The sequence below is a fragment of the Ammospiza nelsoni genome, chromosome 5, assembly GCF_027579445.1.
Source record: "Ammospiza nelsoni isolate bAmmNel1 chromosome 5, bAmmNel1.pri, whole genome shotgun sequence".
NCBI lineage: Eukaryota > Metazoa > Chordata > Aves > Passeriformes > Passerellidae > Ammospiza > Ammospiza nelsoni.
In genome coordinates this window covers 11,343,682-11,368,229 of record NC_080637.1, presented here as the reverse complement: position 1 = coordinate 11,368,229, position 24,548 = coordinate 11,343,682, and the positions used below count along the sequence as shown (strand labels likewise).

General features: G+C 36.3%; 1 protein-coding gene across 2 annotated transcripts in view; it reads left to right on the top strand.

The window, feature by feature from the left end:
• Nucleotides 1-23,862, top strand: part of GNAI1 (G protein subunit alpha i1) — a 33,564-nt gene extending 9,702 nt beyond the window's left edge. Inside the window, exons 2-9 of one of the 2 annotated variants that reach the window (XM_059471513.1) lie at nt 9,806-9,848; nt 9,927-10,068; nt 14,469-14,626; nt 16,138-16,266; nt 19,269-19,398; nt 20,605-20,758; nt 21,750-21,964; nt 22,064-23,862. In XM_059471513.1, coding sequence (XP_059327496.1) covers nt 9,806-9,848; nt 9,927-10,068; nt 14,469-14,626; nt 16,138-16,266; nt 19,269-19,398; nt 20,605-20,758; nt 21,750-21,940 — 947 coding nt within the window. In that variant the 3' untranslated portion in view covers nt 21,941-21,964; nt 22,064-23,862. Of the gene's footprint in view, nt 1-9,805; nt 9,849-9,926; nt 10,069-14,468; nt 14,627-16,137; nt 16,267-19,268; nt 19,399-20,604; nt 20,759-21,749 lie in introns of both variants that reach the window. The other variant, XM_059471512.1, reaches the window with a different exon arrangement.
• The last annotated feature ends 686 nt before the right edge of the window (nt 23,863-24,548 follow it).

Genomic DNA, 24,548 nt, shown 5'->3' with positions numbered 1-24,548 from the left:
GAATTTTCTTTCTTGCTTCAGATATAAATAGGAGTTATGAAAATGTTTGTATTTGAAAGAAATTGTCCACTGATATCTAGGAACTTTTTCCATTTGAATCTCTGTCACTTTCAGTCCATCTGAGTTCTGGTGGAGTTGGTGACATTGAAGTGCATTTAGGTCAATTATCAATATTCTTATTCTCCTTATTTTTGTAGATCTTAGTCTTTGAGCTACAGGATGAAAAACTCTTTTAAGTTAGGTGTGGATGAATATTGAAAATTTACATGAACTGAAGTTTATTGCTTTGTTTCTACAAGAATGGGAGAGCTTTTAGTGTAATTGCATTTTCCCTGATATGAACTTTGACAGTACCCATTTATCACATTTGCAACGAATGCCTTGGTGTTATGTAACAAGTAGAGCTTTGAATAAAATCAGTTGATATTTACATGAGAGATATTTTTCCTGTTTTGCTAGAAATGCACACTCAGTTTTCTGATTGTCCCAGCTCTGCAGTTACATAGTTTTATGTGGTAGCTGGGACAGTAGGTTCTGTCAAAATTGTAGATAGAGCAACAGTAGTTTTGTTCTGAATTGGAAATGGGGCTTGCAATGAAAATACATTGTTATTTCAAGTTGTTTTGTTGTATCTTTCTGCCAGAACAACCTCCATAAAGTGTGCCTTTGTTGCAGAGGAGAATTTTTTATAAAGCATTTTTGGTTGTGATTAATGGTAGCCTGCTTAGTAAGTTTGCCCTGGTACCTCTGAACCTGCCGGTCTTTGCATGCCGTATTTATAGCACGGAGCATTGTAAAAGGCCATGAAGGCCAAGCACACTGTGGAGAGCAATGTCAAGGCACTGTGGTTTTCTGGGAGGTTTATTAGATATACATTTGAAAGACTGGATGAGGCATGCTGTACTCTGTTGACAGAAATTGATGGTAACTCTCTTGGTAGACATTATAAGAGTAAAGGACTTGGTTCTGTGTTTTGGAGCAGTCAGCATTGATCTTCTAGATTGGGCTCACATACAACAACCACTGAAACTCGTGTTCAAGAAGATCTTTAATCAAATTCTTTCATACCATGATTTTAAATTAGGTAGTAATTGTTTCTGAGCACACTACTTAGTATGGGAGAAAAAGGCCACTTGATTTTTTTTGAAGTAGCAAATTTAAATCTTACTTCAGTTTTGTAGAGCAGATAGTTATTTGCTATATTGAAGTTCCATTCAAAATCCTAACAAGTTTTTGGGCTTTGAATTTTGGAGAGAGATTTCCAAGTATTTTAGATGACATTAGTGTGGATGCATTTAAATAGCCAACTGCTAATCTTATCAAGCTGCTGTCAGTACTGGCATCTTAGATAAACCTGAAGCCATGCATGTTTAGCTGCTGGTGATGTGCCATGTAGTTGTCAGGCAGCAAGCACGATTACCAAGTGGTTTGCATCTCCAAAGGTGCATTAGCACCTGTATTTAATTTCTGGCACAAGTGAGAGGTTTATTTCCAAGCCTTTGACTCTCAGCTTGTCATGGTCCTGCTGGGTTTGGCACTTCACAAGAAGGAAGCTACACCTCTGTCTTAATTGAACCAAAAAGTACAATGGCACTGTCCCTGTCCAAGGCAGTGGTACTGGTGTTTAAGAGATCTCCTGTATGTTCTGAACAGATACACCTTTCTAAAGTAGCTTCAATTCCAAGGTACCACATTTCCTTTTGAATGTTTCACAAAATTTCTGAAATTTCACACTTGGCATTGTATTGGTGCTCTCCTTTATAGTGAGATGACTCCCTGTACAGTTATAAGTGATGCACATAAAAGGGTTCCTACTATGTAGCAGTAGCAGGCGCTAGTAATTTAAAACACCTGAGGAACATAGAAATGTGTTTGAAGAGCTGGGTAGAATTTGTATTCAAAAGCTGCCTGCATTTAATTTTGTATGGTACATAAAATTGCACATAATTTCTGCTAGATGTCTGCTTATCACATGATTGAATTCGAAGCAAAAAGAACACTTCATAACACTTTGTCATAAAAAGATATGAAGCACTAATTGAAGATTGCAAGTAGCTCAAAACTCAATTCATACTTCTAAAGATGTGAATAGAAGTTACCTTAAGGTTTGCAAAATGGAGTCTGTGCCCTCCTTGTTTCACCATAAGATTTATTTTTAGAATTCATTGGGTTCCAGAGGTTATATTAAATGTAAACTCATATTTTGTCCTTGTTGTTTCAATACTAAACTAATTAACACTGTCTTTATCACTTGCCTAAGTGTTTGTTCTAGTAACAGACTAAATATCAATTTAAGAAACTCAGAGCAATCTAGTATTAGATACCTAGACCTGAATAAACATACAGGATGCTACCATGAGTTTATACTTGATTGCTTCTTGAGATGACATTTTATCTTAACAGTTTTCTTAAATTATGTTTTATGTACAATAGATGGACTATTTTTTTATATACAAACATCTTGAAACAATATTGATTTCAAATATCTAATAAGAGCAATACTGAAGACCTAGGAAAGAAATACTTAGTTGTAATTAATTTTTGATTTCTTAGGGAATTTACAAAAGTGACAGTGGCCTTTGGGTATAAATGGTATTGCTTCTGTAGAACTAAGCCTGCAGCTGCTGAAACCTTGAGAATTATCTCCGTTCTTTTATCTCTAAAAAGAGATTGGTGCCATAATTTTAGAATCTGTCACTTCTCTGGTTTAAATCAGTGACGTAATCTGTGATTCACACTATTACTACATGGCTAATTTACTGAAGTATTTTCTGCCAGACACTAATCATACAGATTCTTAATTCATTGAAAGATTCCTGGCACATTCAAATTCCAGTAGCTGTGGAAATTCCAAGACTAATGCCACCTTAGAAGTAATGAGTAATATCTCCCTTTGGTTGTATGAAAACAGTTGGGAAGGGGAAAAGGGACATAAACTGCAAGGGCTAGCAGCTGCCCCAGAACAAGAACACCAGATGGTGGTAGGTAACTGTTACTGTTGGGAGACTTCAAAAAGGGGAGTGGACAAAATAAGAAAATTCAGGCAGAGCAGTATGGGTTTTGGAGAATGCTTCATTTGCTGTTCAACCTGTCCAGTGTCTTGTAGCAAAGTTTCCACTGTGGGTTTCTTGTACTAGCCTTGATGTATTTTGAGTACAGTAGCATGGATTGGCAGCTTGCATTCTAATTTTAATCTCATGTCTGATGTGTCATGAAGTGATAAATTTAAGAGATTACACTTCCAAGGTACAAAGCCACTTGATTTTTGCAAGAGATTCCTGACCCCATAGCAGAAAGAGTAGAAATCACTGGGTATTTAGTTTGTGCTGTGACCAGTGGCAGCTGAGAAACAGGCACAATTCAGCTTGTGCTTTCTACTGTGAAGTTCAAGTCTGACAGAATTGGATAGGAAAGTTGTGGAGAGAGAGCTTTACAGCACCTGAATCCAAAAATTTACAAGTCCATGTATTTTATTTTAAATTTCATGTGTGTCTTTATGCTTAAGTCAGTCTGGTCTAAGTGTCCTATTCTACAGGCTGAAAGAAAAGCTGGCAAACATCTGTTGAAGGTTTTAAATGAATTACTCTTGTCCTGTTTGAACTCTCTTCTAGTAACATACAAGGCTGTATACATTTTGTGGGTTCTATTCCTTAGTCTGACTTATTTGGTGTTATTTCAAAGCCAGCCCAATTTTTCTCTTTAGCTTTTATCTAATGCTTCCGTTATTTTATTTAGTCTGCATTTTTTTTCTATGTTAGTAATACGAGGACTATATTTATTCTATTAGAAATAGTTGTTGGGAGTTGGTTTTGTCCAAAGAGGGATACTGTGAACTTGAAGCTTGCCTTGCTTTTTGCTTTGGTATTTGATTGGTTTCTTCAGTGACCAATTAGCAAATGTGTCACAGGTTAGAAATGTTACTGTTAAGATCTCATTCCTTTTGCTACACGGGTGCATAAAGCATTTGTTCCAGATATTAGTAGTTCTGGAATGCTTCCTATGTAGGCAGTGTGTGGGATAATGAGTCATGAGACATTCTAAGTAGTTTAAAGTAACATTTTTGCTTACCTGTTAATTTTAATCAAATTATTAAATGTTTCGGTTCATTTTAAACACAGATTTGCTCCATTTGGAAAGAATATTGACTTTAAGATGGTGTTTGCTACAATTTCATAGTAATGAGTCAATGATAAAATCATTAAGTTGGAAAAGAACCTTAAGATCGAGTCCAACCCAGTCTTTTTAATTGTTTTTAAATTTCTTTTTGGAATTGACCAATTCACAGCTTGGAGAATCAAATATTGCTTTAGCTGTTTCTTAAATTTATTTGAGCTCTGCTTGTCTTACTAGGTTCCTGCAAGAGGAAGATTCATTGAGATTGATCTGTTAAATAGTTTTTTTGATTGTTTGGGTGTTTTTTTTGAACATGAACATGCTTTGATTTTTTTTCTATTTCTGAAGTAGAGAGCTGGCCTCGAAAGAAAAATCATAATATGAGCTCAGTCCCTCCTGAGCTGAGTGTCAGCTTCCCCGTGCTGTGGGTGCTGCGGTGGGGTCGGTCACAGGCCTGGGTTTAAGTGCTGGCTCTGAGTTCATGGAGTGCTGTCAGAACTCATGTGGCATCCAGGCAAATACTGCTCTGGATAGCACAGTTCTAGCTGGGAAATAATGGTGTGGGAAGGTATTAAACTTTGATGCAGAAGCCCTTCAGATTCTAGTAGAATCTATGGGGATAACAGGAAATTTTGCTATTTAAGTTCATGTGCTTTGCTCCCATGCTTTGGTGTCTGCATAAGGAAGCATAAGGATCTACCTGCTTTCTGGCAAGATGGTGTAAGAGGATTATTAGATTTAATTCAAGTTATATTCTTACTCAACTACATGAACAAAAGTTTTAAAATTCTTTTAATTAGATTTTTGTAGATTGTGTAGCCCTCTTTGAGGAGCAACCAAAGACAAAGTGTGCAAGGGGAAGAAAGGACTAATCAGTTATTAAAACTTCCATTAATGTGATGCCTGACAGTTTAACTTAAATTTCCATTTAAAAGTAAACAAACAAATAAATGCCTCTTTTAAATTCAGAAATTACATGCTGCTGTTCTTATAGTCTAAGCAGAACTGTCATGTCTTTTAAATAATATTTTTGTTATAAATAAATAGTAGCAGAGCCAGTAAGACTGTTCAAATTATTGATAGTAGTGATCTAAAATCAAGTATCACACTTAAATAGCAAGCAATAAATAGCATCATTTACTAGATGCTTGAGGAATATTCAATCAAATCTGTCTAAATTTAGATAGTGTTTGGTTGTGACAGTATAGCTAGCTCTGACATTTCATACACAGCTGTCACATGTAATATTTAATGCTGCTTGCTTCTGTCCAAAACTTCCTAAACCACAGTTAGTTCTCATTTTGCTGTATGAGCAACTTATTTATGCTGAGATAAAAGAGGGAATTTTACACAGTGTATCTGTCAGAAAACCTGGCAGAGTTCTGCATTCAGGAGTGCAAAAATAATGAATTTCCTTTCAGTATGGTTCAATGAGTTAGGTGGAATTTTCCTGTCTACTTTGCAAAGATTATGAGGAATGCTGCAGTCATTTCAGTGCACGGTTAAAGGAAAAACCCAAACCAAATGTAACTATTTCTATTTTCCATTAAATAACGTAGGGAAATGCACCTTCCAGGAACTCACTGCTGATGTTAGGTGCTCTGTAATAAATTACTTAATTATTCTTTGTGTATTATGGGTGTATGTGGTTATAAACTGAGAATGTTCTTATGATAATTGTAGGTATTTGATACATGTGAATTCTAACACCATGGAGAATCATGCATATCTGACTCAGAAAATGGAGTACAAAGTGTATGACAAAAATAATTAAATTTTTAAACTGTAACTAGCCCTGACACTGACATTCTTGGTTAGTCAAATGTGATGAATTTTTAACTGAACATTTTATGAGATTATGTAAATTAAATGCTGTAGTATATTTCTTAATATCTCCAAAATTGCTGTTGAATGAAGGGAATATAACATCTTCAGATTATTTGAATGAAAATATTAGTCCAAAGCATATTATAGTAATTTCATTAATAAAGCTAATCTTAAACTTGTGTCACCTATTTGTGCTTAAGTGCATAATTAGCTATTTTGAGATTATTTGGTTTATAAATGCTTCAGGTGTCTAAATAGCAACTGACTTTTGTACTGGTGTCTGATTTCTGTTTATATTAATGTACTCCCATGGCCAGATTCTCAGATTCTTGAGAACTATTGCTGCTCTATAAAGAAACTTGCAGGTTTATAAAGAACTAAGTCTTTTGCTTTGACATGAGCTCAAGATGGCATTAAGCAGTCTGGATTGATGCTGGCAGGCCTGCTCTCTTCCTTAGCTCTGTTCCTCTGAGCTCAATGTCTCCTCTGTGCTGTTGGAGGAAGAGAGGTGTAACCACATCAGTGGGGCAACCTTTGACAGCCAGTCTTAAATTGGGCTGAGCCTGTCCTGAAGCTACATATTTGGTTTAATAAGAGGAATATCCTAAAAGCATAACTTTGTAGTATTTGAGTATAGAAGTTTCTGCAGAAATGAAATACTTCAGTTGGAAGAAACCTCTTAGAGGTTTCTAGTTTAGGCCTTGGCTAAACAAAAGCCAGGCTAACATCAAAATAGATCAGTTTGCTTGGAGCCTTGTCCAGTTGAACCTTGAAGATCTCCAAGGCTCAGTTTTTACTTCCTCTATGGGCAGTGCAGCCTCTTCACTGAGCAGGTTCCCTGCACCTCCTTCCCCTGTCTCTCTGCCATTGGCTGTGCTAGAGGTTCTTAATTGCCTCACACCTCTTTGTTGTGTAGGTCTGACAAGTTTACTTCTGCTTTAAGCTGTCTTAAGTGGGTGTTATGGAAAGGACAGAAATTTACAGATATCAAACCTTCTCCCCACACCAGTCTTTCTAGGATTAAAATGCCCAGCTCCTTGTAACTTTTCCTCGAATGTCATGTGCCCTCTAAACATCTAAGTGACCTTCAACTGTTTTTTTGTTTTATCTCATTTACTGGGTGCTGAGAATTGTGTACAGTACTTGGATACAGCATAATGAATACTGACTGCTGGGAAAGAACAGTGTCCTGTGACTTATTTGCGCTGTTGCCACTGCAGCAGTGGAAGCTGTTGGCCAGGATCAACCCCAGCACCCACACAGCTGTGTGATCACTCTCCTCTCCCTTGGGATAAGGAAAAAATAGAAGGAAGGCAAGAAGGTACATGGATCAAGATAATGATGTTTTAATAGGGAAAACCACGGCTTGCACACACTAGCAGAGCAAAGAGCAGAGTTAATTCCTCCCTTCTCACTGGGAGGCTGGTGTTTGGCCCCTGGAAGGCAGGGCCTTGGCTTGCATAATGGCTGTGTGGAAAGAATCATAGAATCCTTTAGTTTCGAAAAACTTATAATTTATGTCATTGTGTCCAGCCATTAACCCAGCATTGTCAAGCCCACCACTAAACCATGTCCCCAGGTTCCTGAGCTAGTTTTTAAATGCCTCCAGGTGTGGTGTCTCCACCACTTCCTTGGGCAGCCTGTTTCAATGCTTGACAATGCTTTTGATGAAGACATTTTTTCCTAATAGCCAGTCTTAACCTCTCCTGATGCAACCTGAGGCCATTTACTATTGTCCTGTCACTTATTACCTGTGAGAAGAGACTGACCCCACCTGGCTAAAACCTTCTTTAAGGTAGTTGTAGAAAGTGTTGAGGTCTCCCCTGAGCCTCCTGTTCTCCAGGCTAAAACCTCCAGTTCCCTCAGCTTCTCCTTGTACGAATTATGTCCCAGACCCTTCACTATAACCACACTTCCGAAGATTATAACAAAAAAATGTTCAAACACTGTAACAACAAATGACTACTCCTCTTCCTCCTTCCCCTGAGTTTTTACTGCTGAGCATGGCATCATGTTGTGTGGAATATCCCTTTGGTTGACTTAGGTCAGCTGTCCTGGCTGTGTCCCTTCTCAAGCTCTTGTCCACACCCAGCCTACTCACTAGGGCTGGGGACATGGTGGAAAAGAGAAAATGCCTTGATGCTGTGCATGCATTTTTCAGCTATAAGAGAACCATCACTTTCTCTTACTAATGAGTGTTACCAGCCCTGGTTTAGCTACAAACCTGAAGTGCAGCACCATAAGGGCTGCTGTGAAGAGAGTTAACTTTGTCCCAGACAGACCCAGTGCAGCACCCTGTAATGTGGTTGATCTTTATCACCACAAGGCCCCACTGCTGACTCTTCAGTTTCTTGAGCCCCACAGTTTTCCTAACCCACTGGTGCCAAATCTGATGTGTTGGATGTGTTACTGTGTGTCCCTTGCAGGACTTCACAATTGCCTGTGTTCTGAGATGCCTCAGCTCAGTCCTCTAGCATGTGAGAACCCTCTGAACAACACCTGTCATCTAACACTGGTAACCACTTCCTGGCCTCCCAGGCTCATGTCAGCTGCAACCTTGATGTCAGCATTCTACTTTTGCTTTCAGGTCATTGGTGAAAATGCTAAACTGTGCTAGCCCAGTGTTGTCTGCTGCAGACTGCCTAAAGATGTTCCAGTTGGATTTTTGAACCATTGACGCAGGCCTTTAAGTGTGGCTGTCTAGGCAGATTTTCAGACACCCTGAGGTTGGTACTTACCCAGCTGGGTACAAGGGCTGCCATGGACAGTGGCATTGGAAGCCTTACTGGAGTCAAAGTAAATTACATCTGTTAAGTGTCCTTCCCCCCCAAACCCTGTTTCCTCATGAAAACTTAGTACAGTTTGTGCTTTGTAAACGTGTGTTGGCACTAAAATGACCTTTATTTTATCCAAGATGAGGTTGACTGTCATGTGTCAGGTTCTTGCACTTTTTTTGGAGACAAATAAGTACAGCCTTTGTCAGTGCCTTTCTATGGTCAGAGTTTTCTTTTGGTTATTTTGGAGATGGACAATGGGTGATCTCTTTGCATTAGAAATACCTGTAGACTGTATGAAGATTGTACTCACTTCTGCAAAGCTATATTGAGAAAGGGGAACTGTGAGAGGGAGAATTCAGCACAAGTCACAGAAAAGCTGGGAGTGTGCTATCTAAAGGGATTAGACCGCAGCTGTAAGAGTTCCACATGTATTTAGGGTAAGAAGCAGACTAAAGATCGATTGTTGAGACAGCAAAAAGTGCATCTTTTTCCCTGTCTGTTAACAGATACTGTTTTTCTAGGCTTTGTATTTTAACATGGCTTTTTGTTTTCTGTTGTTATTAAGCACTTAAAATTATATCAGGTTGACTGCAAACTTCATGCCATCTGTTCTAACAAAAAGTAGGCTGACTGTTGGTTTATTCATGCTAGGGTCAAAAGACGGTTCGTTACAAGGACTGAAGCCTTGAAGAATTGTAAGGTGTTCATTTGCAATTTTGAAAGACCATTAATACAGTGTGAAGAGTGGATTTTGGTTAAAAAGACAGAGGAATTAAGCTTTAGATCCCTTTGAAGTTGAGCAACTTATCACCTGTTCACATTAGAAACCCCAGCAGACTGTGTAAAGATTATGCTCACTTCTGTAAGAAAAGACTTTTAGAACTGAGATTTGTTCTTAAAATGGCGTGATTTTGAAATTATCAGATGAAGGTACATTTTTATATTAAAAATCAGTTTGTAGCATGTTCAACATGTTGTAACCTGTTGAAGATTTTTATATTGGTTAAATACATGAAGGATAGAATTAAATTGTATTTTCAAAGATTAGTAAAAGCCTAATGGTGAATTTTCATATGTTTATTTTTCAGGAGCTGGTGAATCGGGGAAAAGCACAATTGTCAAGCAAATGAAGTAAGTGTGGTGAAATACTGTGATAGATAAATATTTTTAAATTTGAATAGAGAATTTATTTACTTTTATCTTCCATAGGATTATCCATGAAGCTGGTTATTCAGAAGAAGAATGTAAACAGTACAAAGCTGTTGTCTACAGTAACACCATTCAGTCCATTATCGCTATCATAAGAGCAATGGGGAGGTTGAAGATAGACTTTGGTGATCCAGTCAGGGCTGTGAGTATTGAAATACACACACAGACATACAGCTGAAATATCCATGCTGTTTCCTTCAGAAATCTTTGTGAGTTACAGTGTTTGATAACTAAATACCTTTGGTTTTTACACACAAGGTTACCTGTGGAGCAGTCAGCACTGGGTTGATTCACAGCAACTATTTGGTTTAGATACTATTTTCTGAATTCTGTCTAAATTTGGAGAACTAAACATTTGAATCTTAAGAAGTCCACAGTCATGTCTCTATTTGTATGGACTTGGGGGCTACTAAGGAGGTAATTCAAACTAGGCACCTTGAAAAATACAGCTTAAATAGGGAGGCATCTAGCTACTTCTGCAGTGTATTGCCTGCACTTCTCTATTAGCTCATAGACACAGCAGTGCCTGGAACATTGCCAGCCTTTGAGTTGGGTCCTGTTTCATACTGATTTCCAGTGTTGAGGTCTTTGTTTTGCTCAAAGAGACATGGGCATGGACCTGCTGCTGGGATCCCGTTTTTTCATTATACTAATCCTGGGATTTTTCCCAAGAAATGAGACCTTTTCCTAAGCTTTTCTGTACATTTTCCATCTTATTTCATCTAATGTCCCATGTGCAAATCTCTGATGAGTTTGTTTGCCATCCCACCTAATGGTATCTCCAGTCCTAATCCTGTGCTCTTACCTATGGTTATCCTGATTACATCCACATCTGGTCAGGCAGGGAGATGTTTGGAATATCTCTGTAAAATGCTCAGTTTATCTTTTTTTTTTTTTTGCTTGTCTTCTCATTACAAAACTCTATACAGTCTGTGCTGCAGTGCTGAAACTGATCCCCAGAGCTGTTGGTCTGAACAGCAGTTTCACTTGGTTCAGGACATGTGCTTTTATCTCCTCCCCACAGAAATCACAGTGCAGAATGCTCACCAGTGCTGGTTTGGAAGCCAGAACTTGCCACACTGTGGCTATCTCACAGGAAAGATGGAGGAAGGATTTTGTTGTTCATGAACATGTTCATAAGTATATGTAAGGTAGTCAGGAATATTTGTCATAAGTTCTTTCCATCACTTTAAGGTGGAATTACAGTTTGGGAGGAAAGGAGGATTTTTAAAAAAAGCAGTATGTAGATTCTTTATTCTTGACAGTCTTCAAGATTTTATTGGTTGTTTGAAAAGCAGTTTATAAATGTTAGACAGTATTCATTCAGTAACCTTGTGAAATGCAGTATGTATGGTTGTCATAAGGAAGATGCTTGTAAAATGATGTATAGTGAGTCATAAAGTTGTATCTGAAATCTAAATCTGATTGCAAGCCAATTATGGCCATTATTTTATGTACATATGTTAATTCTACCTGATGTCTCTTCAGGTGTAAGCATAACTAGTAAAAGCTTCAATTTCACTGGTTATTCCTCTCTACATTTGCTCTCATGTTTGCTGTAGTCTGCCCTTGAGACCAAAGTTGTCTATAGCACCAACAGTGTTTCACTACTTGTTAGTTGGTGTTTGTGCATCCTCTCTGGAGTCTGGCAGTTGGTGCTGGAAGAGGCAGATGGTAGACTCATGTTACTGAATGCGTAGTAAGAGAAAACGGAGGAGCAGTAAATTTAGGTGTTAGCAGATGAAATGACTAACAAGAAGATTTTGAGGGCCATGTTATATATGATGTCAGTTTTAAGTCATCTGAGTTTTTCGACTTCAGAGAGCTGTATAAATGATGAGGCGAAGTGCTGTCAGGAACAATCTTAAAATAGCTGTCCATCCCTTTGTACGTAGTCAGGTCTTGGTGGTCCAAAATCTTTTTTTTTCACAGGAACATTGCTATGGAACATTAGCATTAGATGTTAGTAGTACTGTGTTCATACCTTAATTATTTTAAATTTTATTTTAATTTTATTGTCTTCAGCAGACAAAATAGCTCAAAATTGTAACTCCTGGTATAAATGGTTACATTCAGATTGTTTTTCTTAAAATTATGAGGTGAATTTCTGATGGTTTTGCTCTAAAATGGGGTAAGGTGTCTTTAAAAATCACATACTCTTATTTCTGCCATAAGACTAATGGTAGAGCAGTGAGTTGAATGTTCTCTTTTTTCAAGTTATTCAATCAAAGGAGCACAGGTAACACCAGCAGGTCAGTTGTAAATCTGGTGTATCTTTGTGCTACAGGATAGTTTAAGTAGAAGCATTTAGTCAATGTGCTTCTAAGGACTGTAGACCACTTTCTGAAAGTGAGATTTGCACCAGTTGGAGAGATTGTTAAATGGGTTATTTTACATGACCTTATGTATGGAATCTGTTTAAAAAAATGACACGGTAGAGGAAGTTTCCCTATTTCAGTATAACTGAAGGAAAGTCCCTAGCATTGATTAATAATTAAAGTGGAACTTGATCATTTCATACTGCCTCACATGTGGTGTCTGTGGTAGTTGCCATTTTAGCAAAAGGAAGATGGGGTAACAGAGACCATTTTTCATTTTAATGTTTGGCCTTTAAAAAAGTTGAAATCAATTATCTTCTTCTACCTTCCCTTTCCCCACTCCCCTGTTTGAGAGCATGTAGAGATACATGAAAGTCAGACCATCTTAAGTATAAAATGTCATCATCTTTTGTGACAAAACTGTCAGTTTCTAAGCTGTAGACACATAAAATGACACGTTTTCATCATGTGTCTTTATATATTGTCCCTTCTTAAAGATTTGCTGCTTTTGTGAGTCCTTGCATTTGCATCCACAAACAGTATTCAAGACCAGAACTCTCATTCAGGTTTCTTTTATGCAGGTGTAGTGTTCAAAATTAAAGCTCAAATTAAATCTGACTGTCCACCCCTTTGATCTTCGCAGCTCTGGGTTTTATATGTAATTATTATTGCAATCTGTTAAGTTTTTATTATTTGTTCACAGTTTGTTCTGTGAATGTATAGTAATCAGTATTTTTGTTTGATGAATGTTGTTTTAGATTTCTACTTATTCTAGCTTTCAAAAGACACTTTCTACAATACATCAACAACGCATTCTTCTTATGTATACCTACAAATGTGTATATATATGTTTGAATCTCTTCAAGTTTGGCTTGAGTTCACTGAACTGCAAGCCTTTCATTTTCAGCCTCTGAAATGCAGTATTACCCAATCCATCTGTAAACAATTTCCCTGTCAGTTTACACAGTCTTTGATTATTTAAGTCTGCAGTGGACAGTATCTTTAGAACAATCACTGCTTTCTGTGCTTATCCTGAAAATGGGCTTTATTTTCCCCACAGCTTTGTTTTGGAACAGCAAAGTGACAGATTTTTCTACAGATTTGCATATGTGTCTTCACTTACATTTTGTGAGAATAACGTCATATGTTGCCTTTTTAAATCCTCCTCTTTCTTGTAACACTTTCAGTTCCCAGCTGACATGTCCAAGCCTCCCTTTTATCCTTCCTCCTTTCCAAATTCATTGTTCTTTCTTTTAACTACTGGACAAACAGTGCATGCTGTGGGTAGTTGTTACAAGCTGATTTTTTTGGCTCACGTACCTTGGCATTGGATCATGTTCTCCTAATATCCAAGGTCAAGCAGCTCCCCACAGGGGAGTACTAATGTGGATTTTCCCTATACCCATCTGCTGTTGTCCCTTTAGTGCCTTACAGGTCTAAATATAAGAGAAATACTTTAGAAAATAAAATACTAACTTTTGTTGCTCAGGCAAAATTGGATGTCGCTGGTGAACTGGTCAAATGCTGATAAAAGGGGAGTGGTGGATTTACATCCTGTACTCCATTAGCTTCACTCTCAAAGCCAGTTATTGTACATAGTTTTAAAATCCAGCATTTGCTCTTAAAAATCTTGATGTTTGCTTGATATTGCATTACCAAGAGAACCTGGTCTCAGTAGAATAATTTGCGTATTTGTAGCTGATTCATCTGAAAAGATTTTTAGAAGTGTTTTTCTAGTTCCTGATGTATGATTGGGAAGAAGTGATTATTTGTCACTTTCAAAGTTGTATAATTAATTAAAATTAAGCATTTAATTTGTTTTCTTTAGTTGTTCAGTATGCAGCTACCCTTCTGAAGGTTCTAGTTTGTATTGTAAGCATTTTATCCAGTATGTGGTATTATATGAGCATATATGGTTAGCTTTAGGTTTGAGCACAAAATATGTTACTAGTCCTGTTTATAAAAGCCTCACTCAGGTTATAAACAGACCAGAAACTTTGTCAGCTAATGATAAATTCCATTACTAGTCTTTTTCTGTTGTTGAAAAATGTGGGAATTAATATCTAATGCAGAACACTAAAATAAATTGTGTTATTTCACATTTTGTTTGATTAATATGCATTTATCAGGTTAAATAATGCATTTGCTGAATCTAGTTCTTAGGTGATAATACTTCTGTTGTATTTCTCAATATTTCTCTTCACCCTGTGTTTCCATCCTAAAGGATGATGCTCGTCAGCTCTTTGTGTTGGCTGGAGCAGCAGAAGAAGGGTTTATGACTTCAGAGCTTGCAGGAGTTATCAAGAGGCTGTGGAAGGACACCGGGGTTCAAGCCTGTTTCAACAGATCTCGAGAGTACCAGCTCAATGACTCTGCTGCCTAGTGAGTACAGGGGACAGACAGGGTTCTCTCTGCCTGCTAGCGAGGAGATAAAGCCCTGTGAGCTGTCAGGTTTTGACAAGTTCTGCTCCCACATAGATGGAAACCACAGAAGTATCCTGGACAAAGATAGTGTCTGCTTGGGACAAAATGCTGCAGCAAAGCTTTGAGGTTGGAAAGGAAAAGTGTAGTGTAATTATGAACTTGTCATGTTCTGACCATGTGTTTGACTCCCTTAAAGAAGACAAAGATTGATTTAAGATGCTTTAATAGGTTTTCCATTACAGAAGCATGACTAAAGTACCTTTTTAGTATCTGAATGTGTCCAAAAAAATGTGATTACATGATCTGTATCTGTATTACCAAGGATACTATCCTTTTTGCATAATAGAGTTTTTCCCTGTTTCAACATTGCTACGTTTTCATTGTTAATTAATATTGTCTATTGGAAATGTGTTGAGCCAAGAAGCAATTAAATGTATCTTTTATGCTAGGGCACTTAAGTAAGAAAAGAAAACATTAAGGAACTAGGAAGGCAAAAATAAGATGGTGTGGCAATAAGTAATGGCAAGTCAGTCAAGGAAAAGAGTCTGCTGAAGGAAATGTAAGATGTTAGAGTGGCAATAGCAGTGATAGTGCCTTGTAGTGCCATTTTTTATGATTCTGAAGTATTTTGTAGTACTTGAAGCTGTTTCTCAGTTGTATAAATTTTTTTCCATATGAACACTTCATTTGGGGACACACGTACTCTCCTGTGCTAACCTTCTGTGGTCTGTTTTGTTGTGTTAGACCACTGTGACTCAAGTTTCTTAAGAAAACTGTTCTTCTGGACATATAAATGTATCGGTAAAATTGTTAACATCTTGTTACACAGAAAATAGAATACAATGCCTTCCCTATTTACTGTGGGAAAAGTACAAGTAAGAGCTGTATAGTTTTTTGGAAAAACTGGACTTGGCCTATGTTGCAAGGAATTTGGCAGTGAAAGCATACTAATTCTAAAAAATACATGCAATTAGGAATTTTCAATAGAAAGTTAATTGTCATGTATTAGGCCCTTTCTTAGACACATCAATTCTGGCCAAAACACTGAGTTATTCTTTTCATATCTGTTATCAAGTAGAGTGATTTTGGGCTTTGTTTATGGTTCAAAGTAATCTGCAGTTCAGTAGCTTGCAAAGATGAAGATGTTCTAATTAGAGCCAATAACATGGATGTTTATGGAGCCATGTTTGCATGTAGGACTTTCTAAAGAAGAATTCTTTGTAACGGAATAAATTGCTAAAGTTTCCTTTCATCTTGGATGAAATCTCATTGTGTCTCAAAAGCTTATTTTGAAAAAACTTGGAAATTTGGAAATTTGAGTAGAGTACTGTGTCTTGTTTCGCAGAGAAAACTCTTTTATAAAATTCAAGGACAGTGTAATGAATGGACTTAAAACTTATGTAATTCTTTGTAATTATTTTCTTGCTGTTTTATGAATAACTGAAAGCAGTGTTTATTTTTACCTTTAGTTACTTGAATGACTTGGACAGGATAGCACAAACCAGCTACATTCCAACTCAACAGGATGTTCTCAGGACTAGAGTGAAAACTACAGGAATAGTGGAAACTCACTTTACTTTCAAGGATCTTCATTTTAAGTATGTAAATCATGCTGCATGGTTATCTGTCCATCAAAGTTCAGTAAAATAATGGAATATGGCATTCAATGGTGTAATTTAACAAATTTGTCTAACCACAAGCTTGATTATTTCCCTTCACTTTTTATGGAAAAGAAAAACAACTTTTGCTTGACTCAATTTTCTGAAGGCATGTGAGAGTTGTTGGAGCTCCAGTAATGTTTGTGTCATTTTGAAAAAGTTTTGCAAGGATACTTTTGATATAAATTAAATCTCAGAACAAAATATTGCATTTTCTGCCATGTTAAATAGCTGTTCTATTGGATTCTTGTTTTAAATTCTGTTGGAGAACTGGAAGCTTGTAAGAGTTTCGTGGTGTTGTATGAAAGAGTAAATCCGTTTTCCAAAAGAGGTGAACTCAAATATGTCCTATACTCTAAGGCAGTATTTTAGAGATGAAGGAGTGAGAATGTAACTTACGTTTTCTGCGGTGCAAGATTTAGAAAATAATGGTAATATTCTGAGCATTTTATGTCTAAACACACAGAATCAGAGAATGGTTTGGGTTGGAAGGGACCTTAAAGATTTAGTTCTAACCCTGCTGCAGTGGGCAGGGATACCCTCCATTAGACCAGGTTGCTCAAAGCTCCATCCAGCCTGGCCTTGGACACTTTCAGGGATGGGGCATCCATAACTTCCCTGGACAGCTTGTTCCAGTGCCTCACCACCCTCTAATAAAGGACTTCCTCCTAATACCTCATCTAAACCTACTCTCTTTCACTTTGAACTCATTCCCCCTTGTCCTCTCACAAAATGCTCTTGGAAAAAGTTTTCCCTGATGCGTGTACAGCGTTCAAGGTGAAAACACATGATAGTGTCAACCATCAGTGTACTCTACCTCCTACTGATGAGGAAGGATGAGAAGAAAACTCAGTAAAAAACACTTTAAATATGGATTTAGATTCTGCAGAAATTGTTCAGCATGTCTGTATTATATATTTGTTTAGTATCTTTGTAGAAATTTTTTCTATGGAAATGCATGGCAAATACTGAAATATGGATACTTCAGGACTGTGAAAAATCTTTTGTTTTAGGGTTTAAGAATATAAAATTTGTATTAATCCACAAACAAATAGCTGATAAATGGTAATGAATCTCTTGCAAACCCAAGAAGAGTAGTCCTTAGCCAAGCCTGAAGAGAGAACTTTACTATCTCAGGAGCTCTCCAGCTTCTCACTTACTTTACATGTTTACATGTTTCTTGTTCCCTGCTGTAGATGGGTCCAGTCTTCACAGATTATTGGGGCTGTCACAAGGACCATATGGTTACACTTCTGCAGAATGTGTCTTTGAGCCAGGCCTGTGGAATTGTTTAGCTGCCATGTTGTACATTCAAACATCTGTACCTGTGCCTTAGGCAATCAATAGGCTTAATGAGTTATTGGGAGGGCGTGCAGTACACTCTTACATAACCTTGAAATGAACTTTTAAGATCATCCAAACACATGGAAGGCTTGATTATACTAAGACAAGGGTACATAAGTATGACTAGCTGCACAGAATCAATTTCTTTCCTCTTCTGCTCTTTGTGTTTATTTTCCTGCAGGTTGGGCCTCAATTCAGCCTTCTCTATAAAGCAATTAACATAGCTTTGATTATTGATTCAATCTGAATTGCAAATAGCAAGTCATCTTCTTCCTGTTTTATAGTCTAATCCAAAAGTTGAGTCTGATTATTTACTAGTTCTGTTTTCAAAGAACACTTTTTTTGTAGAAGTGTTAATTCTTATGGAAAATCAGATCTCAGTATAAAGTTACAAAGCATAGCATTAGAATTAACAGAAGTAATTACTAAAATTTAAGGGATTCATTATTAAGATACAGTACAAAGTACAGTATTAAGTACAAAATATATTCTATGGGTACAGCCATTGCTAGTTATTTGAGAACTGAGTAGTAGGTGGCTGGCTCACACTTGTATAGAGTGATATCCAAAGACCTCCCTTCAAAGACTTTTCTGAAAGTAAGGAACACCTCTAATGAATCCTTTTTTCAGCAGGAATTATCTTTCAAGTGTTTTTGACATGGCATTATCTCAATGTAGAACCTTAAAACAGCAGTGAGAATTGTCACTTCTGCAGTTTTTCCAAGTATAAGACTTTGTTAGAGGTTACAGTGTTTCTGACAGTTTTCCATGAGAAAGCAAAGGGTTTTTTTTTTTTCTTCTAATTTGTTTCCTTCTCCACTTACTTTTACTGTGGGTTTTTTTTCAAATTAAAACCTAGCAACTTGGAACACTTGAAGATATCTAAAAATAACAACTGTAATTGAATCCCTTCAAATGCAATTCACAGTGTTTCTGCAGTGCACTAACATTAAATCAGTTGGGTTTTTACCTGCTCTGTACTTGCAACCTTACAACTCATGGAAAACAGAAAAGGGGGCTAATAAAAAACACAAGTCAGCTTCAGTAAGTGTCATATGTGAGACTTAATTGCATTTCAAAAAATGCATTTATTCTTAGGAAAATGAAGGGTTTTTTACTATATAATGCTTATTTTGTCTTCTAAGATAATCTCTTTAAAATATCCCATATAAATATAGCCAGTTGAAGAACAGATTTAAGTTGTAATTTGACTTAGAAGAGAGAGGAGCTAAAATTCACCAGGATATTTTTGATCAGTATCTTTTATTATGGTAGACTTTTTAGTAAAGCTAACTGTATATTTTTATTTTATACAGATTACAATTAACTTTGTTAATGAAGTATAGTATTGTAAATAGTTAATTTTGTTTGTCTTTCATCTCATACTTTCTCATGTTCTCTAAAATGTATAGGAAGGCTTTCAAAGCTTTATTAAAATTGAGGTGTATACTGAGAAAATATAAGATACAGGGCTTTTTGCCTTCTTTTTAAGATGTTGTTATCAGACTTACACAGCTGATAATTCCAGATGTTGTTGGTTAATATTCAGAAAGCTAAAAATTCCAAAGTTCATTCTCCTTTTTGCTTCTGTTTTGCAGAATGTTTGATGTTGGAGGCCAAAGATCAGAGCGGAAGAAGTGGATTCATTGTTTTGAGGGTGTTACAGCAATTATTTTTTGTGTGGCACTGAGTGATTATGACTTGGTCTTGGCTGAAGACGAGGAAATGGCAAGTACTATAATGCTGAAGAAGGGAATAATTGTTGCAGAGAAGCTAAGCTTTGAAGGAAAGCTATAAATGGGTCTTTTGAAGTATTACTGCTTTGTAAGATGTATGGGGTTTGTGCAGAAGGTCTCAGAAATGGTGAGAGAATTCATGCTTTTGGGTTCCAAAGAATTTCCTCACATTCTCATAAGGAATACTAAGAGATAAGTATTCATGTAACTTTTCGTGTTTTAAAGGAAGCATAAATTAATGAAGATACATTGTCAGTAATACACATTTTATTCTCTTTATGGAAGCTAGAAGTATATAGTAAGAAATTTTTTTACTTACCTGTATCTGCTTTGCCACATTTTGTTTTCCTTTCCTTCCTCAGTCTTCAGTTTTTGTTTCTTTCTAACTGTGTTTCTCCAATCTCTTGTCTTAGTTGCAGAAATCTTTCTCTTCTTTTTCCTTTCCAACACCCTCGGCTCCTTTCTCCTCTTTCAAGAGTTTACTCCTTCCGTGTCACTGTGCACAGGGTGCATTTTACTCTTGAGTGGTCTGAAGTGATGCTTACCTCTGTATGTGAATCATTAACAGACTCTTGTGCTCTTCCTTGTGTTCTGCAACTTTCTATAAAATATAATTTGGGGAGGAAAGAGAAATAAGAAAACCTTTCAAGTCAAATATAGTGTCAAAGAAGGTCGTAGCTAGCATCCTGCTACTTAAATGACGGGAACTTGGCCAAAGTACTTACATGTTGGATAATTTTTCTACAGAGTTAAATATTATGGTAAGAGTTAAAATACCTGCTTACTTGATTCTCTAGCTTTGTAGAACTTTCTTCCTTATTCTGGAATATCAGCTAGGTGCAGAATTTATTTTCAATTTCCAGAAGATCTAATCAGTGTTAAGACAAATACAGGTAACTCAACAATTCCTGTAAAATATGTGTACTGCAAAATGTCAAAACACACAAAACATTTATGAAATATTGAAAACTTAAACCTGGAAATGAGAAAAAAGTAGTTGCTTAAACCCTGCTTGTGGAAGTGATCTTTGTGGTAGTCTTGGCTTCTCTGTGTTTCCTTGCAGTAAAATATGATTTAGTTTGCTAAAAACTTAGTTTTGTAACTGGTTCATTTGTAAGCAGTTAAAAATATGTCTCCTTATTTTACTACTGAAGTCTGATAAAATAGAAAGTGATGGCTTTTTTTTTTTCACTTACAGAATCGGATGCATGAGAGCATGAAATTGTTTGACAGTATTTGCAACAATAAATGGTTCACAGACACTTCTATTATTCTATTCCTGAACAAGAAAGATCTTTTTGAAGAAAAAATCAAAAGAAGTCCTCTCACTATTTGCTACCCTGAATATGCAGGTATTGGAGGGGTGGAGATGTCAAGGTTTTGTTTTGTTTTTTGTTTTTTGGGTTTTTTTTGTTTGTTTTTTTTTGGTTTGGTTTTTTTTTTGTTGTTTTTGTTTTTTTTTTTTTTGTTTTTTTTTTTTTTTTTGTTTTTTTTTGTTTTTTTTTGTTAAATACCTAATTTTCCATGCACAGATCATGAGGAGTTGTATAACTTCAGGCATCTAAAATATTTATATGACCTAAAATTTTGGTGGGGGTTGTTTTGATGGGTTACAAATAAACAGTGCTTAAGTCTTTTAAACCAGGTGAAATATGCTGGTCCACTGATAGCATTTACATGTTACTGCTGCAACTGTTCAGGCTCATTTATTTAGCCAGTTATTTCTAAGAAAATAACAAACTGCTTTTGTGTTTTGATATAAGTAGGAATTCCTGAGATACATGAGAAGTTTTTGGACAGGGAGTATACATACATTTTGACATTGTAGCTTATTCAGGAAATACTCAGCAAAAGAGCATTTATTCATTTAGCAAGCCTTAGCATTTTTATTTATCACTTTCATTGTAACTTCAACCAGAAAATAGCATGTTGGAAGTAAAAAGCTTGGGAGAAATTTGTATACCAGGTGTCTGTAACTGAGTGTGAGAAAACCCCAAAGCTTTTAAAAACATAAAAATTTAAAGCAAGTAACTTAAATGAAGGAGACAAAATGTCCTAAACTGGGAAAGTGATGGTTCGTTAGTGACTTGTTCCTCTGGCACTGGAGTAAATAGAAAGACTATTCCTGCACCTGGAACTGAATTGAGTGCTAAGTTTTTGTTATTACAAATGCATCCAAAAGGTCTCCTTTCAAGGTTTTATTAATGGTATCTTAAAGCAATAGCTGTGGAATTTCTCCTCTTCAGGTTTAGATTAACTGTTTCCAAAGAACCCCTTCCTTCAAAGACAGTGTGCATCTTCCTCTGTTGGAAATCTGCTTACTGAGCAATTTTCTTCTTCTAGGGTCAAACACTTATGAAGAAGCAGCTGCTTACATTCAGTGTCAGTTTGAAGATCTGAACAAGAGGAAAGACACAAAAGAAATCTACACTCACTTCACGTGTGCCACAGACACAAAAAATGTGCAGTTTGTTTTTGATGCTGTAACTGATGTCATTATTAAAAATAACCTTAAGGACTGTGGCCTCTTCTGAGAACAGACAAAAGGTTGTTAAATGGTAAATTACATGCCTGAAAACAGGACTTAAACATTTGGAATATGCCCACGCTGTGTAAAACCTGCATAGATATACTTAATTCTTTTATTTTATTTTTAGGTTTGGAGATAGACTTCGCACAATTCTAATCTGACTATTTTCAAGGTGAAAGAAGTACAAAATGCATTGTGCTCAATGATAGATCAGTACTGTACTTGCCTGTTTTAACAGCTTTATTTATGTTTGTCTTGTAAATTTAAGTAACTAGTTAACACTGAGATGTCAGTTGATTGTATGTAAACTTACAGTTGTAGTAATGTATTTGTATAAACGTTGAACGGAATATTTTAGTAACTTCTTGTCCTCTAAAACATTCCTCTAAAATTTCCATGTTTTATGAAGATACTTCTAGAGGAGACAGACACTTTTTGCCTTTGGATTATTTAAACATCTTGTAAAATTAAATTTTCTTTTCATCTTAAGGGTGCATGCTGCCTTATTCTTTACTTTTGTTGGTAATACTGTATATGGCGTTAGCTTTTTTGATATTTAAACAGCCTCATAACACTTTCTCAGACTTAAAGAAACATAACCAATAAACTTATTTTTTGCCTTAAGTTTTGAAAAAAAATCTTTTTATAAATTTAGGATAAACACAAAGATTATTTTAAAATTTAAATAAAATCCACAGTTTATGAAATCCAGGCTTGCAGTCTTTGCAGTGGAAATGTGGCAACACTGGGAAATTTTTGTTTGAGGGTCAGCTACAACTGAAGCCGATGGAAATGCAAAAAGGAAGTTGTTAAAACTATTCATATCAATAAAAAATTATACTGTGGTCTTTACTGAGTGGATTAAATGGAAAAATTACCTTTGGGGTGTTTTAAATAGACAGCAAAGGCTGGAGTTCAGAGTAATTTTACTTTAAACATAAATTCATGTTCTCCTTAAATTTTTTGCTCTTTTCTGGTAATAAACCTAGTTGGATAACTTAATAATCATAGAAAGATTGTGTTCTCCCACAAGACAAGGGGGCTTCACAGATTAAAGCAAATTCCTGTTGCATATAGCAAGATTCTTCAGTGTTTTGGGTAGGATGTTTTAGTGAGTTAGAAGTGCTGATTTTTTGATTTCCTCTTTAATTATAGCCTCAGAATTTCTTATAAGTTAAGGATGATTTTCTTCTGGTTATGCTTTCATTATGTGATTTGCTGTCTTAGGTACCTATCATCCATTGCCTTAGGGATAGTGCCAAAACTGATTTTTTTAATACAGTTTTTGAAAGGAATAAGCTTCTAAATGTAAATAAGTTGATGGTTGTCTTAAATGTATGTTGTCATCTAGAAAACACAAACATACCAAACCTGGAGATAAAATTTTCTATAATTGTTAAAATATTTCAGGCAGCTACAGTACACCGTAAGTTCTTTGAGAAGTAAATAAGTCTTGGAGCCTGTGGCTATTTTTCTATATTATCTTAGCATTTATGTTCTTAGAATGTTCAAAATATTGAAGTCATTGTTCTGTTGTTTAAATTTTGATTGTGTATGTGTTTAAGTTAGGCCTCTGCTTGAGTAAAACTTACCTGCCCTTCTCATTCTTTAATGCTTTCTTTGTTAGGTACAGAATTGCTAAATGCATTTTAAGTGAAAGATTAGAAAGGAGAAGTTATTGCTGGAGGTTGTTAGATATGTTGATACATTATGAGCTCTTTCAGCAGTTATGGTAAGCAATCTGTATATCCTGGGCTGCTTTTAAGTGTGCTTTATGGTTTTGGATATGATTTTAAATCTCACTGAACTACTTTGTGGAATTGTATTTACACCTACATTCCAGCTGGTTTTTGTACTTAATGTAAAACAAAAATTGGGATTAATCAAATTAAATAAATCTAAATTTTGTGCCTTGCTTGAAAGAAATGTTTTTCATTAAGTGTGCTGATGGAAATCTTTTTGCATCCATTCTGTGGAGGTAACTAGGTAGTAAAAATGAGAAGATAGAAAGTCAAGAGTAAATGTAAAAACCTTTGTGTTAGAAGCATTAGGCTTTTTTATTAATTAATAATTTTTTTCTTAGCACCTTCAGTTGGAGAATTTTTGGAATTTTCTAACTAGTGGTTTATCAAGTATTCTTATATTAGCACAGAACAAAACTGCGAACTAATTTTCCTTGCTAGTCCACAGATAAGCTTGTTTTTACTGACCTGATGCATAGTCAGCAGGGATGTTTCCCTGTAGAGATGCTGCACTGGTAGGTCAGTCTTTGTCCAGAGATGAAGTTGTCAGCCTAGGCCTCTTCTCTAGGAAACGCTCCAAGAAGATTTCCATGCAGTTGTGGTGGGAGCCACGCACTTGGTTTTCACTGCAGCTGTAGTAAGGCTCCACATCTCTGTTCCATCAGGAGCCTGCTTCTCTGTGAGAGCCCTGCAGAGAATGGAGGAAATGCTGCAGGTACACCACTGTCTAAGGGGGACAGTCTTGGCCCTCAGCAGCCTGAGCTCTGCTCTCTTCAGTTCCCCATTCCTCTGACTTTGTCATGCAGAGTGTGCAGGCAAACTGCTTTCTGTAGCATGACACAAAGAAGCTCTCTCTATTACCTAAGAAAT